The 17068-nt window shown below is 39.1% G+C and overlaps 2 protein-coding genes across 2 annotated transcripts; both read left to right on the plus strand.

Moving 5' to 3' along the window:
• Positions 1-625: 625 nt before the first annotated feature.
• On the plus strand, positions 626-5543 carry CBG21963 (the record flags this gene model as incomplete). The annotated part of the gene is made up of 10 exons (XM_045241779.1): positions 626-907; positions 1464-1533; positions 1587-1759; positions 2155-2304; positions 2536-2656; positions 2701-2790; positions 3010-3283; positions 4028-4163; positions 4315-4456; positions 5455-5543. The coding sequence occupies 10 exons, from the start codon at positions 626-628 to the stop codon at positions 5541-5543; spliced, it is 1527 nt and encodes a 508-aa protein (XP_045097420.1).
• A 1768-nt stretch (positions 5544-7311) lies between these two features.
• On the plus strand, positions 7312-16381 carry CBG21961 (the record flags this gene model as incomplete). The annotated part of the gene is made up of 11 exons (XM_045241780.1): positions 7312-7578; positions 7631-7747; positions 8449-9045; positions 10689-11210; positions 11830-12060; positions 12111-12210; positions 12271-12371; positions 12630-12881; positions 13627-14319; positions 15939-16253; positions 16298-16381. 11 exons carry the CDS (start codon positions 7312-7314, stop codon positions 16379-16381), a joined length of 3279 nt encoding a protein of 1092 aa, XP_045097421.1.
• Between the last annotated feature and the right edge of the window lie 687 nt (positions 16382-17068).

Raw genomic sequence — 17068 nt, forward strand, 5'->3', positions numbered from 1 at the left:
TTTCTGAATTTCTGAATTTCTGAATTTCTGAATTTCAGAAATTGACAGAACTCTGGAAAATATGGAAGTTTTGAAAAATCAAGAATTCAGAAATTCTAGAATTTTCAGATAATTTTCAAAAATCTGAACGTCCGAAAAATTCAAAAAATACGGAAATTCTGAGATTCAAAGAAATACAGAATTTATTAAATTCAGAATTCAGAAGTTCCAGTTTTTAGAAAACTCGAAAAGTCTGAAAATTCTAGAAAAGTTGGAACTTTTTTCCAAAAAAAACTCCCAGGAAGTAAAAAAGACTTTTTGTCTGTTCTTTGTACTTTTAGAATTCTGAACACTAAAGAAATTTACTTTTATTGCTTTTGAGAAAAGAATAGAGCGAAAAAAAATTCTATTAAAAAGAGAAAAATATATGTACATATAAAGAACCCCAAAACTCCAAAAAAATATTTTATTTTTCCAAATTTTTTAGGAATCTTATGTTTTTTTTCTCATTTGGATAGAATTTTGCAGAATTTTGGTCACTTTTTTCTTTCGTCTGTTTTCGTATTAGTGTACCGCATTTTCAAAGACTTTTTTCCTATTTTTCACTGAATATTTCCATTATTCTAGGTAATCTTAAGCCTGAAGAATGGCAAACATGTCGAAACAGACCAGCAACGTTGTGTGGGTCTCTCTGAACATGATGGTTCTGTTCACGGCGATTCTGAGTCATGAATTCATAATGGAACCATTGCTCCATGCATATGCATCAAGAGGAACCGGTGGAATTCAGGAAAAAGATGGATATTTGGCGTTGTGTATCGTTTATGCGTTCAATGCAGTCGGATGCTTTGTGGCGCCGTGGTTGGTCACAAGAATTTCGGGAAAATGGTCCATGGTTGTTGGAATTTGCACATTGTTCTTGTACGAGGTAAGAAGTCTATAATCCTGCAGAAGTCTAATATTTTTGTATAATATGTAATAATATAATCTGTGTTTTTAACGCAATTTTCAATATAAAAATTATAGAACACAACATTTTCTTCATTTTGGTACTATTTCCAAGTTTCTAGCTCATCTGGAAGACGAGATATTGCCCATTGAAGATTTGATGGCTAGAGACGCAGACAGCTAGACTCTCTGACTGTCTGCGTCTCTTTTAGTGAAAATAGTTTTCAACTCCTACACTTAAGAGCAATTACGAATTCTCTAACACTTCCGAGAACCCAGATACATCGCTGTAAATCCAGAAGAGACGCAAAAAACGAGACACTCTAACTGTCTACGTCTCTCCGAAACTTCAAATTGCTGTATTTCGGGCTATTTATGAGTTAGAAATTTGAAACTTTTATGAAAAAATAGGAAACCAAAAATCCTACATTTCCGAACAAGAACCAATCTTCCAGGTATTCTAGAACCTGAGATACATGCATTTGAAATTTTCAATGAGAGACGCAGACAGCTGGACACTCTAACCTATTTTCCAGTTCGCTTATCTCTTCCCAAACCGCATATCAATCCTCTCCATCTCGTGCATCGTCGGAATCGGAACCACATGTAAGTCTACTGTTTTTTTTTGAAGAAGGTATAAAAAAGCGCACATTTTTCAGTCCTCTGGGTTGGACAAGGTCAATACATCAGTGAGAATGTGTCAGACAATAATCGCGAGAAAAATACTTCGATGCAATGGGCGTTTTTCAAAATGAGCCTCGTTTTTGGAGGTCTTTTTTTCTTGGGATTTTTTCATGGAGCATCAATTGAGAGTCTCGTGGATAATGGACAGGTAAGGTCACTGAGAAAGACCAACTTCAATGACCCGTATCTTGGGACTCATAATCGCTAGCTTTTTGAAAATTGGTGTCAATACTGAGCTAAACATGTATATGATGTGGCTCAAGTTTCAATTTTCTAGCTTCAATGAGAACACAGCTACGCGGTCGCTTAGTCGACTAGCGGCAGAAATGGTAGGGCGAGCTGCTACTCTAACTTCAACGGCCCGTATCTCGGGACCCATTATAGCTAGCTTAATGAAATTTTGTGTGAATACTGAGACAATTATGTTTATCACACATTTTAAAATTCAAGTTTCTAGCTTCAAAGAGTTTAAAGCTACGCTGTAGCCAAGTTGAATGTTGTTTTGTTGCTCACATAAGCGTAATGTATACATTAACTTTGAAGACTCATATCTCGGGAATCATTCTAGCTAGCTTGCTGAAAATTGGTGCGAATTCTACCACAGTCATTTATATTACGTTCACTGAATTAGCAATTTCTAGTGTGAACGAGAAGACAGCTACGCGATTGCTTAGTCGACTGCCGACAGATAGGGTGAGACGTTCTGTTACCACAACCATTGACATGTATTTCAGGACCCATAATAGCTACTGCCTGAAATTTGGCATGGTTACTACAACAACATTTTTGTTACGTCTCTTAAACTTCAAAATCCTAGTTTCAACGAGAACAGAGATACAGGCTCGCGACTGTCGAGCTACGCGGTCGATACCGGCGTCTAGCTCTTTCCGGTCTTTCATCCCCTACTAAATTCCCCTATTTTAGGTTCAAATCTTTGTAATCTTCTTTATGATCCTCACCATCCTTGCCTCGATCAGCACATGCTTCCTTCCCCAGACCGACATGTCCCAAGATCGAGCACCCGAACCATTCCTTCGAGCATCAGGTGATATTTCTGTGATTGCTCATTGCTAATACTCGATTTTTCAGCAAACTTCATTAAACAACTCCGCCAGAAACGAATCCTTCTTTTGTCGACCTTCTTTTTCTATACAGGAATCTCAAGATCGTTTTGGATTTGTGAGTTTTTTAGAATGATACAGCTCAAAAAGTTCTTCAACTTGATCCTATTTTCTCTTCTCTAGCTCATCTGGAAGCTGAAATACAGCGTTTTTAAGTTTAACCGGCTAGAGACGCAGAGTGTCTCGTTGTCTGCGTCTCTAGTCTCCTGAGCTTCAAATGGCTGTATCTCGGCTCCCAGTGGTCCGATTTGACTCGTTTTTTGACGGAATCTTTCAGCCATCTACCCGGCATGCATCAAGTTTACCTCAAGACTCTCCTCCAACACCACCACCACTCTGGCCCTTGGAATGGTTGTGACCGGTGTTGGACAAGTGGCTGGGTCACTCGCTGTGACGGCTTCAGGAAGGAGGGTTCGAAAACTCGGAGAGCACGCATTCATCATATTGGCTCTGATTATTCATATTGTGCTATTTGTCATGATCTCGCTCAGCTTTCCCAATGACGCTCCACTTGGACATACAAAAGGAACTGGGCCCGTTTTCGATCCAACGTGAGCTTCCAACTTATTGAGTAGCTCAGCTGGTAATGAAGCTAGAAACTTGAAAGTTGGTTTATGTAATTTAGATAGTTGCTTCAATATTTATACCAAGTTTCAGCAAAGTAGTCATACTGAGTTCAAAGTTACGGGACATTGAAATTAGGGCGCGCTTATCGCGTAGAAACCATATGCTGACGACTGACTTACCGACCACGTAGCTGCGTTCCTGTTGAAGCTAGAAATCTAAAATTTCAAGTCCGTGGTATACATGTCCGTTCTAACATTTGTTCTAATCTTGAGCAAGCTAGCTTTAAATTGTCTCGAGATACAGGTTGTTGAAGTTAGGGTAGCAGCGTGCAAGCCTACAGCCGACTTGACCACCGTGTAGCTCTGTTCTCGTTAAAGCTAGAAATTTGAAATTTAAAAATCACATTATTCATGCCTAGCAGAGTTTTCGGACTAAACTTCAACAAGCTAGCTCAAACAGGTCCCGAGATACAGGTCGCTAAACTTTTGCCAACAGCGGGCACCTCGGCATCGGTCTGCAAACGCTGACTGCAACCGCGTAGCTCCGTTCTTCTAAAAGCTAGAGACTTGAAATATGGAGGAAATGATATACATGACTGATTTAGTATTCTTCCTAAATTTGATCAAGCTAGCTTCAATGTGTCCCGAGATACGCGTCGTTAATAGCGCACACCTCACCCACAGATTTTTCGACCGCGTAGCTCAACAAAAAAAAATAATAAATTCCAGAGTCTCAATGACCATGACAATGTCATTCTTACTGGGTTTCGGTGACGCCATTCTCCAAACACAAGTCTACGCCTACATTGCCAAGTACTACCAAAAGGAGAGTGGATCCGTCTTCTCGTGTTTCAGATTCTTTGCGGTAAGTTTTAGGGTCGTAACTCGGCTCAAACTCAACATTTCTGTTTGAATCAAAAAGTAAAATGTATAACTTGACAAGAGCTACAAAATGATATATAATTTGAAAAACAGAAACTTTCAAAAGTTTCCCAAAATGAACTTCGGTTTTCTAGGGCATCGCCTCAACCATCATGTTCTTCGTCGCCCAATTCTTCAATCTCGCCGAACACCTTTGCATTCTGATCATTGGTGCGTGTGCCGCAGGAATTGCCATTGTTCTCTTCCACCAATCCGTCAACCGATCTTATCAGCAAAGTGAGTTTGTCACGGTCGGTCGGCAGCTGAAATCGCGGCAGCGTAGCTCAGCCGATAACAGAGTGTATCTTTGTTCTCGTAAGCGCTACAAACTTGAAATTTGGACCACACAATAAACATGCTCAGCTTAGTATCTCAGCTTAAAAATTTCAGAAAGCTAGCTATAACGAGTCCCCAGATACATGTCGTTGAAGTTAGGGTAACAACTCCCACCGCTTCATCTGTCGGCAGTTGACTTGGCCACCGCGTAGCTGCATGCTTAACAAAACTAGAGACTTGAAATTTAGGCCACTTATAATAAATGCTAAGTTTATTATTCACACCGAATGTCAAGCTGCTAGCTATAGCGGGTCCCGAGATACGGACCGTTGAAGTTAGGGTAACACCGCGCATTTGCATCTATCGGCTGTCGACTTACTCACTACGTAGCTGCGTTTCTATTAAAGCTAGAGAATGGAAATTTTAAAAAAAAATTGATAGACAGTAATACATATATTTGTTTTAATATTCAAACCAACTTTCAGCAAGCTAGCTAAAACGGGTCTCGAGATATGAGTTGTTAAAGTTAGAGTACCCTCCGGACGCCTACTGTGACCGCGTAGCTCAGTGAGTAATAAAGCTGTATCTTGGTTCTCGTAATAGCTAGAAACCTAAAATTTGGGCCACTCAATAAAAAGGCTGAGCTTAGAATTCAGACCAAATTTGAGTAAACTAGATAAAATGGGTCCCAGGATACAAGTCGTGTAAGTTAGGATACCGCTCCAGGAACCTATTATAACCGCGTAGCTGAGCCGGAATTAGAGAACTATCTTTGTTTTCTTTGGCGCTAGAAATTCGGAAATTGGGACACATGCTTATCATGCTTAGCTTAGTATTCACATCAAATTTCAATAGCCTAGCTATAATTAGCCCGAGGCACCGGTAGTTAGAGGTATTGCGACCGCATAGCTCAGCAGTTTGAAATTCTAATTGAAAAAAATAGTCATAAATGATTCCAGAAACTTCTGTGGTCGTCGTGTCCGTGATGCCAACCGCCAGACGAACAGCACCACAAAACGCAATCGCTCGAGTTGAAGCGTTGACCTGATTTTCTAATTTTCCGTTGTAATCCTTCAATAATAAAATCCCAATTTCCCGTTTTTTTTTAAATTTCAGTTGATCAAATAATATTAAAGCTCGTGATGTGTATGTCATTTCCCCCAAAAACTCCAAAAAACACCTGCCCAGTTGAAAACAGGGTTGAAAACGAGAGATGTAGAGAAAACTGGAAAAATTTTCGTTTTGTTTTTCGTTTCATTTCAGTTTTGCATCAGCTACAAGACTGATAAATTTTAAAGGCGCATATCTTAAAAACTAAAACAGCTAGGAAAAAAGTTGTGAATTAGAAAATGTAGAACAAAAAATCTCACACATTTTTGTAGTTTTCAAAATTTTGGTAGCCTTAAAATTAAGCGAGATATGAGCGTTAAAAATTATTATATCTTTTCGCGCCTTTTGTGAAATTCGAACTGCTGGATCTCCGGTTTTAAACGGGCTAGAAAATCGCAATTTTGATTAAAATATAGGAAATCAAAAATCCTGCATTTCTAAACAAGAACCAATCTTCTATGTGTTCTAGAACCCGAGGAGAGACGCAGACAGCGAGACACTGTAACGGTCTGCGTCTCTCCCTCACAGCCTCTTTTTCAGTTTGCCTATCTCTTCCCAAACCGCATATCAATCTTTTCCATCTCGAGCTTTGGTTCATTTTTCCTGAATTTTATTATTTTGAGAACTAGATACTCTGACTGTCTGCGTCTCTCTTGAACTTCGAATCGCTGCATTTCGGGTTCTGAGCTAGAATATTGACAATAGAATGAAAAAAAAATTCTACATTTCCAAACAAAAACCAATATTCTAGGTGTTCTAGAACCCGAGATACAGGCATTTAGAGCTGAGGAGAGACGCAGACAGTGAGAATGTCTTGTCGTCTGCGTCTCTTATGGCTTTTCCGTAGAGCGCACTTTCCATTGGAATTTTCTGAGAGAAACCAAAAAACCAAAATTTTTGATGAAACGACCATTGCCAAATAGATAATCCCATAGTAAACCAAAAAACCAAAATTTTTGATAGATAATCCCATAGTAGCAGACTACATACATAAAATCATGAGAATTTTTCTCGCTTTTTTTCACACCTGCAGAATAGACATCACATGATTTTCCAAATAATTTTTATGTTGGTATTTTTGAAGCTCGTATTTACTTATCTAAAAAATAGCAATTTTGAATTAAGACCTGAAGTAAGTTTTTTGGTTTTTCTGAGTCTCTAACTCTCTCTTTTTTGTTTCGAGCTAAACTACATATACTCTGTTTAATCAGCTGCTTTTTTGTTGCGAATTTTTTGGTTTTTCAATTTTTTTTTCTTTTTTTTTTTAATTTTCTTCAAATCACAGAAAATCAAATCAGAAATGTTCAAAAATCCGTTTTCTAGCTTTCCTAGAAGCCGAGATAACGCCATTCGAAGTTTTGAAGAGACGCAGACGACGTGACACTCTAACTGTCTGCGTCTCTCCACTACTTAAAATGCATGTATCTCGGGTTCTAGAACATCTAGAGGATCGGTTTTTGGTTAGAAATATAGGATTTTAGATTTCCTACATTTTAATGCTTTTGTCAAACTTCTAGCTCATCCAGAACCCGAGATGCAGCGATTTGAAGGTCAAGAGAGACGCAGACAGTCAGAGTGTCTAGTTGTCTGCGCCTTTCCTGAACTTGAAATAGCTTTCCTAATTATCCGAAGGGGATTTTGCTTTTGGCACGTTTTGGTTCCCCAAAACTCCTCCTAACAATCAAAATAAAACAATTCAGGAAAAAATGAACCAAAGCCAAAATTTTGCTGGCCAGCACCTAAAACTTGCCACACATGCCTACATCCTTCAAGAGCTAGGCTCAGCGATCGATGACAAAATATTCGATGATCCCAAAACAAATGAAATCGAGAAGATTCAGAAGATTCTAGACAATTCGGATTACCAACTCAGAATGTATGGATCGGCTGAGGAGTTGGCTCAAAACTTGAAAATCTACAGAAATTTTCCAGAGAGTTATCAGTTTTTTAGAACCCATTATGAACCATCTGATGTGAGATTTTTGTTTATTTAAGGAGAAAAAACAAGCGTTTATCATTTTTCAGAATACTGTAACTGTTTACAAAAGCTTAAAGGGCGAAAAATACGTTTACAAGAATGATCTTTTTGTGTTACTTCAACAGTTTGCATTTGAGAACTTTCTGGAATCGTTTCCAGGATCGGTAAGTGTCAAAAACTCTAATTAATTCTGCTCGAAAATCAGACTTCTACCGTATCTATAACCGGAGATATTGCTCTTTAAAGATTAGGAGGCTAGAGACGCAGATAACGAGACACTCTAACTGTCTGCGTCTCTCCAAAACTTTAAAAGGCTGTATCTCGGGTTATAGATGAGCTAGAACATTGATTTTTGTTTCGAAATGACGCATTTTTGATTTCCTACGTTTCATATAATTTAATAATTTTTGTAGCTCATCTAGTAGCAGAAATACAGCCTATTGAACTTTTGGGGAAATCTGTATTTTAGGTGAAAAAGTTAGAGTTCAAGAAATTCTTCATTTTGGTACTATTTCCACTGCTCTATCTCATCCAGGAGCTGAGATATGATTATCTGAAATTTCGCCAGCTAGAGACGCAGACAACGAGACACTCTAACTGTCTGCGTCTCTCCTAAACTTCAAATGGGTGTAATTCTGCCTATGAATAAGCCAGAAAACCAAAAATCCTACAATTCTAAATCAAAACCAATCTTCTCTTTTAGAACCCGAGATACAGCAATTTGAAATTTTGAAGAGACGCAGGCAGTGAGAGTGTCTCGTTGTCTGCGTTTCTCCTCAACTTCAAACGGGTATATCTCGGGTTCTAGATGAGCTAGAAGATTGGTTTTTGGTTAGAAATGTAGGTTTAAAAAAAACAATTCCAGAACACCGAAGACCTCCGCTTCAAAATCGTCTCGGCTCTTCGCATAACCGAAAACAAACTATTAAAAAAAATAGAATTCGTAAAACACAACCCGAAAGTGTTTGATGAGGTACAAAAAGAAATGAAAGAGTTAACGAAAATCGGGAAAATTGATCTGGATCAATTGGAATCAGAACTAGCTTCCGGCAACTTCGCCAACATACTGGCAAAATTCAAAATGTGCAATATGAAAGACACTTGGGACCATTCTCAAGTTCTTTTAAGTTTGACAACGTACTATCATAGTTTACCAAAGGGAAAAAAGGGTCCAGCAATGGCTCATTTTTTGTTACCCCTTGTAATTGTCAAATGCTTCACTGCGATCATTGATAAACGACCTGAAATGTTTAATCCATTCGCTGAGAATTATAAAGGACCAGTAGCTGTTCGTTTATTTGTCGATGGAGATCAAAAGTTCCTGCTCAAAGCCGAAATCGTGAATGCAATCAATAAAACAACTGGAAATAAGGGGGATTTCAAGGATGAAGGGCACAAAATTGAAACTATTAGTTTGGAGAATGTTCGAGAGAAGTTTGGAGGCAGAATCAAGAATATTGAGGTATTTCCGATTAAATCAAATGGCAGAACTTCAGAAGGACGCAGACAACGAGACACTCGAACTGTCTGCGTCTCTCACTTCAGCTTTAACTGACTGTATCTCGCGTTCTAGAGCACCTAGAAGATTGGTTTCTGTTTAGAAATATCGCATTTTTGATTGTCTACATTTTCATTATATTTTCAATCTCTTAGCTCATCTGGAACTCGATATACTGCAATTTTAAATTTTTGCAAAAAGTTGTGTTTTGGTTGAAAATGATGACGCTTGAAAAGGCCATTATTTTGGTACTATTTTCATTTTTTCTAGCTCTTCTGGGAGGCTCTTCTGGGATTATCACCAGCATTTTGTCAGTTAACAAAATTTTGATATCCTTCATAGGAACCGATATATTAGGGGTTTGCAAAAGTAATGCGCGTCAAGTTTGATGTTTTGTATCTCACCCAAAACAAACGGTTTGTGTTCAATTTTTTTTTGTTTTAAAAAGCGCGTTCTTGGGCTTCATTTTGTTATATTAAATTGCTGTTTCAATTTGATTTCTATGAAAAAAACATTCTAGAAGATGTCCGACCAAAAATTTCGCCTTCGAGCATTTTTGTGGCACCAATTTAAGGAAGGAAAATCGGCCGCCGAAGCTCACCGCTCACTTTCTCCTGTATTCGGTGAAGAAGCTATATCCGAAAGTCAGTGTCACCGCTGGTTTCAGCGCTTCAGGAGCGGAGATGAAAGATTGGAAGATGAATCGCGCCCTGGTCGTCCAGAGCAGGTGGACAACGATGCCTTGAGAGCAGCAATTGAAGTGGATCCGTGCCAAACTACTCTCAGTCTCTCGGAGCAGTTCGACTGCGATTTTTCCACAATTTCCAGACATTTGCATGCAATCGGAAAGACAAACAGATGTGGAAAATGGGTCCCTCATGAGCTTTCCGATTCGAACAAGGAAAGACGTGTTGAAGTTGCCAATATTCTGATGCGCCGCTCCAAAAATCGTGGTTTCTTTGATTCGATTTTGACATCGGATGAGAAATCGATTCAGTGTGACAATAATGGGAGAAAAAAACAGTGGCTGAGTCCTGGCGAGACCCCGAAACCGACTCCAAAACCGGTCATCCACGGAAAGAAGGTGATGATATGTGTCTGGTGGAACACACGAGGTCTCGTGCATTTTGAACTTCTGAGACCTGGTCAAACGGTGAATGCGGACCTTTACAAAGATCAGCTGGACCGTGTGGACCAAGCTCTCAAACGCCAAGGCGTGGACACTTCGACAACACTCTTGCTCCATGACAACGCTCGACCACACACTGCAAAAATCATTCAGCAGAAAATCAGGAGCTGGGCTGGGAAGTTCTGCCTCATCCGCCATATAGTCCCGATTTGGCACCATCGGTTTATCACCTATTCCGATCCATGCAACATCATCTGGTCGAGAAAAAATTCGAAAGCGGTGAAGAAGTGCAAATTTGGGTGGCGGACTATTTCGAGTCACAGCCAGAGGAGTTCTTCAATAAAGGCATCGATGAATTGCGCACACGTTGGCAGCGTAGCCGAGGCACCTCATGGGGCTTCCCCGAAACGTTCAAAATGCAGAATTATATTATAGAAGAACTCTACAAAACGATTGAAAAGTGATTCAAAATTTACAGTTCATCCTAACCCCGTATCTCCGTGCCAAACATCGAGCCGTTCCCATTCGAGAATTCGATTCTGATCAATTCTGCATTCTTGCACTCGACGCGTTTTTTGAATTCTTCAGACGCCTCATTTTCGGAATCAAAATGTTCCGAAAATATCGAGATCCGACATGCGAAATTTTTCCTGATATTTTTGATGCCTTCACTAAGAAAACCTTTCTGCCGGATCACAAAAATCTCTACTTTTTGAGAGACAAGCTGATCCGAGAAATATTGCTTTATATTGCTCCCGAATCGGAATTTCCTAATAAAGATGTCAGAAACGCCAAAAAGGACGGATTCACTGTTCAAAATCTGAAGAACGAGCTAGCGCATTTATCGCTGACCGAAAGTTTCCCAGAGATTCAGAATTATGCGGAAGCTGTGTATTCGGAAATCGAGAAGAACAAAAAAGGAGACGTTTTGAGGACATGTGATTTGTTTGATGCTATTGAGCAGTGTTTGTTGATTTGTGTCCTGGAGAATTATCCGAAAGTAAGTGCGCAATTTGTGACGGCGTAGCTCCCAATCGTCTTCTTACAAAAACTACCTTGGGTGGCCTGAAAACCGACAAATCGAATTCTAGGTCATGTGTTGGGCCCCAGGCCAGCTATCTTTCTGCCGGTCAACTGCCGGATCCTAGGCCACCACTCCCATCAGTCTTTTCATCAAACAATCTTGGGCGGCCTAGGATTCAGCCCCAGTGAATCAAATTACCTTGCATTTGGATTTCTAGACCGTGTTTTTCATGCTAGGTCAGCTTTCCTTCTTGGTCAAATTTCCGTTTCCAGGCCACTAGTCGAGTCCTAGGCCACAGTTCAAGTTAGTAGGGATTAAGCTATGTGCCTTGGTGGCCTAGAATCCGACACATGCCCTTGGAATCCAAAAAGTTTTAATTTGTATTTCTAGTCCGTGTGCCTCTTCTAGCTTTCCTTCTAGGTCATTGGTCGGATACTAGGCCACCATGGTAAATCTTATTAGCGCCCTTTAAATTATCTTGGGTGACCTAGAATCCGACGCATTTTGTATCATTTTGTAGTGCTAGTCAAGCTCTATCATATAAATTGTTTTTGGTCAAAAAATGTTAGGCTCCAAAGAACAAAAAGTTTTGCAGTTCAAAAAGTTTGTGCACAACCAGAAAGGGTGTCATCGAGTGATCGGATTAAACTGTGATTCGTGCAGAACTACAGTGAAAAAGGACCAAAAAATCGAGGCCCCACGTTCAAAGATCCTACCGGAGAAGGACCAAAAAATCGCAGATGCATCGCAATTTCTAGAAATTCTAGATAACGCACTGACACCGATGGGTCTGCATAAAGAGGCAATGTACTATATTATCGATGAGGTATTTTTCTGAAAGTTCAAATTTCGCGCCTTCTCAACTATAATTTATAGATTCGCCCAAATCTCGATAAAATTAAATATCCCAAAATTATCAGCGGAAATGAGAAGGAATTATTCCAATCCATGATGAAAGTCTCTAATCAGAAGCTTGGTAAGATTTTGAGCTACACTGTTAATGTTAATCGTGTGGATCGGAAAATTTACTTTTCAGAAATGTACGGATCAGCTGAAGAACTACTGGAAAACGTCAAAATCTATAGAAGTTTTCCAAAGAGTCACAAGTTCTTCCTCACTGATTTGGAGCCGTTTCAAGTGAGTCGAATTCCAGCTCAATCATCTCGGTTCCCGTGAGGGATATCAAAAAGTAGTCAACTGATAAAATGTTTATCATAACATCAACAACATTTTTACCCGTTGGCACATTTTTGATATTTCTCACATGAACGGAGATAACAGAATGGAAGTGGAGTTGCTTTAACTCGCATCTCTCTTCAAACTCAACATTTTTGAAAGATTCAAAGAGCAAAATTGCAGATTTTGAGAAGAGCTACAAATTGATGTGAATTACAGACCACCCCAACCATATACCGTAACCTCAATGATAAACCATACATTTGCAAGCACGACCTATTTGTTATCCTACAAAATTTGGTCGCCAAAATTTTCAAAAATAGCGATTTGGAATTTTTGACAATTGTTGCTTATCATCTGAAACAACAAGCAGAAAAACTTGGAGATTCTATGGAATTTGTGCCGTTGGATACAAATGTTTTGAGGGATATGCAAGAGGAATTGCGGATTGATATGTCTAGAAGACTTAAGGTGAGAATTGGTATACCCGTCTAGCTGACAGGTGTAACTTCCTTCAAAGTCATTATTTTCAAACCAAATAAAATGGATATTATAGAACTTAAAAAGCACTACAGCATGATACATATTTGAAAACTGTATCTTGTCTAATAACAAAGTTACAAGTCTAACAGGAAACGAGTAGCCCAAAAATCTAAACTCAAGAATTAATTGGTTTGTAACTTCCTTCATAAACAAGATATAGCCTTCCAGTTAATATCATTTTGTAGTACTTAAGTTGTTCTATTTTTCCAATTTAAAGTTGTCAAAAAATATTGACTCTGAAGGAAGTTATACCTAGAATTGTCGTCTTAGCTAAGCGTCTTGCCGGCCAATGCGCTTACTTTGACGACTCATATCTATAGAACCATTATAGCTAGCTTACTGAAATTTCGCGAAAATCCTGAGACTAACATTTTTATCACGTTTTCCAAATTTCACTATTCTATCTTTAACTAGAACGCTGCTACGCGGTGAGAAAGTCGACTGCCGACAATTGAAGTGATGCGCGCTGTTACCGTAATTTCATCGAACCGTATCATAAGACTCGTTATAGTTAGTTCATTGAATTTGGAAAAAAATATTACACCTCATAGTAACATTACGTCGTCCTAATTTCAGTTTTCTAGCGTTAACGAGAACGAAGATACAGCTATATTACCGCCTGAGCCACGTGGTCGAAAGTTCGGCTGCCGACCAACAACTACATATGACCTAGCTGTTTTTTCAGGCCCACAACCACAGGAAACTGAAAATCGAATTGTCACGTCTTAGTTACCAAAAAATCATTGAAAAATTCAAGAAAATCACACCAATCGATTGGGATCCAAATCGCCACGATCGAATTGAGACGCTCATTAAACACTACGGTAGAACTGCAAAAAACGAGAGAGCGAGAATCGAGGAGTTGTCTACACTCTACACAGCTACTCGGCTAACTGTAGAATGCCTTCAAAATGTTATTGAAAAACATCCGGAACTATTTTTGCCGGATAGAAAAACTGTGAGATTGTTCGAGGACGGAGATGAGCAGTTTGTGATGAGATCTGAAGTTTTGGATATTTTGAGAACGAAGGGAACCCCAGAACACATCTTTCTATCTACCATGAAACTAGCGGATATTAGCGGAAAGAATATTGAGGTTTTAAAAGTCGAAAAACCCATTTTAAAAATCGATAATTTTCAGTTCATTCGCTACCCGATTCATCGAGCTAAACACTGTGCGGTACCTATTCCAGGTCCGTCAGGTTTCTACGTTCTAGCTGTTGACTCGCTGCTGGAAACGCTGAAAATGATGATTTTCGGATTGAAGCTATTTCAAAAACGTGGGAATTGGGATGTGGAGCGGTGGAGAATACAATTGATGGATGCGATGGGTCCAATGTTTAACACGGTGTATAAGAAGGAGGAGGTGAGTGAAAAAATCGTCAAAATTCTGAGAGTCTTGCGGCACTCACAACTTTCTTTAAGCCCATTTTTTTGGAACGATGTTTATTTGAAAGTGTAGATTTTGAAAATGTCTACAAAACAATATAATTTTAAGCTAACTTCTATTTTCCTAGTTCTCAGCGAGTGAGCTCCACCCCAAAAGAAGCTCACCCAGGCCGTCTACTTTGAGCGCAATTATCTAGATTCCTGTAGGAGATACACAAAAATTGTCAACTAATAAAATATGGGCAATATTATGATAAACATTTTATCAGTTGACCACTTTTTGATATCTCTCACAGAAAATGAGATATATTGGCTCAAAGTAAAAGTCAGGAAAAACAAAAAAAAATTGAGGAATTACGGTAGTTAAAGGTGGGGGGACAGGAGATTTTACGGGGGATTTTTGGGGCCAGAGTATGCATTCTACCGTGACGGTGTACAACGCTTAATGTCACTCTGCGTACAGCTGTCGTCCTCGCCTTTATGTATGCAATCGGGAGGCCGCTTTCTCTTCGCCCGTGTAGCTCAGTCGGTAGCGGCGCTGCACCCTCAATCCTCGTCCCACACGTTCAACTCCTCGAGAGGCATATTCCCCCACATGTCCCCCCACCTTTAACACAATTTTTTCGGAATGATTTTTATTGCAAAATAAAGATTATAAAAAATTCACAAAATTATATAAAACTTGGCCAGAGTGAGCACCGAAGCCAGAGCATTTTTGAGCTCTGCTCAAGATGTTCAAAGCTTCCCCGACATTCTACTTTGAGCTCAATTAACTAGATTTTGGTGAGAGATATCAAAAAATAGGCAACTGATAAAACATTACTGATAATATGATAAACATTTTATCAGTTGACACCTTTTTGATATCTGTCACATGAAGCCAGATAAACATGCTCAAAGTTACCGGTTAGTGGGAATTCTACGTGATTGCAGTAGCCACCAGGATTTGAGTCTCTTTATCTTGCTTCCTGTACAAGATATCGAAAAGTAGTCAACAGACAAAATGTTTTTGATATCATGATAAACATTTTATAAGTTGATCACTTTTTGATAACTTTTACAGAAAACAAGATAGAATTGGGACAAAGTTGGCCAGCCATTCTTTTAGAGCCCAGATCCTTGTGGAGCTCATAACTCTCTTCAAACCCACCCGTACAGCAGTGATGGGAGGAATTTCAGTTTGCGTTTTCCGCCCAATTTTTAGAGATTTTTTTTCCGTTTCCGTTTCCTTTACAGTTTCCGTAAAAGTGAAATTTTTCTTCCGTTTCCGTTTTCCGTAAAACTTTTTTTTCACAGCGGAAACGGAAAAAATGTAAAAAAACAACGAAAACATCAAACTAAAACTGGCTTGAAAAAAAGCATGGAAAGTGATGCAAATATGGTTTTTAAACGTTAAAAAGTGTATATTTTTATGTTTGAAGGGAAAAAATCCTGAAAAATAGACGAAAAATAGAAATTTCCGTTTCTGTTTCCGTTTCCGTTCCCCTTTTCCGTATTTCGGAAAAATGCGTTTGCTCCTATCACTGCCGTACAGTATGATTTCTATTGCAAAGTGTAGAGTTTAAGAAGGTCTACGAAACCTTTTAAAAGTTCCAGAAAGATCCCTATTTCTTCCACCACGAGATCGTCAATGTCTGCCGACAACAATTCCTAGAATGTTTCGGAAACACCCTAAACCTCCCAACAGCCGACATTCGATCTGTCAAACCCCAAGGATTCACTCTAGAGGACCTGAAAATCGAACTGACTCATTTGGGACTAACCGACATGTTCCCGGACATTCTCTACCATACTGGAAGGGTGTATTCTGAAATTGAGAAGAACAAAAAAGGGAGATGTCTCAGAACTTGTGATCTATACTATGCTATTGAGAATTGCCAACTGATTTGCATATTCAATCGGATCATTAATGTGAGTTTTGGGTTTTTAATCAAAACAAAAATATCTATTTCCAGCTCAAAATATTTCTACACAATCAAAAAGGCTGCAAGAGAGTGCTGGGACTGGAATGCGAGTACTGTGATAAGGATGAGCAATGAATTGGATTACAAATCTTGTTTGAATAAATAAAAACAGTAAAACATGCTGAAATCAATGCCAGAATTTAGGATTTTTTCGCATTTTTCAGAAGATAAATGAAAATATGTTTTAAAACATTTTTAACCCTTTTTTATGCTCCTGAACATCATTTTCGGCCGTTTGGTTACTCTCTGTTTGGGAATTAACGGTGGTACGGTAAGCAATTTCGTCTCCCGCTTTCGTGTTTCCCGCTTTTGGGTGTCTCCCCGAATCGTACGGTCTCGTGCCGCGCATTGTAAAAGTAGTGTTTAAATGCCGATTTTCTTGTAAAAAAAACATTAAATTACTGTTAACAGTCGGTAAAGGCATTAGACAAGCTATTCCACACGAAAGCATTTAAAATATAGTGAAACTCTCAAAGTTAGACGGGAAAATGGATTGCTTCGTTTGTATCCATACTTGTGAAATTCCGGGCCGGCCCGTCAAAGCCCGGGCCCGGCCCGGAAGGCCCGGTAGCAAAAATTTTGTCATTTTGAACCGAATTTTGAGCTCTTAATACAATTTTCTAGGGAGACACGAAAGCGGGAGACGAAATTGCTTACCGTACCACCGTCAATTCCCAAACCGAGAGTAGCCAAACGGCCGAAAATGATGTTCAGGAACATAAAAAAGGTCTCAAAATTTTTTTAAACATATTTTCATTTATC

This window comes from Caenorhabditis briggsae (assembly GCF_000004555.2).
Source record: "Caenorhabditis briggsae complete genome, chrII, whole genome shotgun sequence".
In the NCBI taxonomy this organism is placed as follows: Eukaryota; Metazoa; Nematoda; class Chromadorea; order Rhabditida; family Rhabditidae; genus Caenorhabditis; species Caenorhabditis briggsae.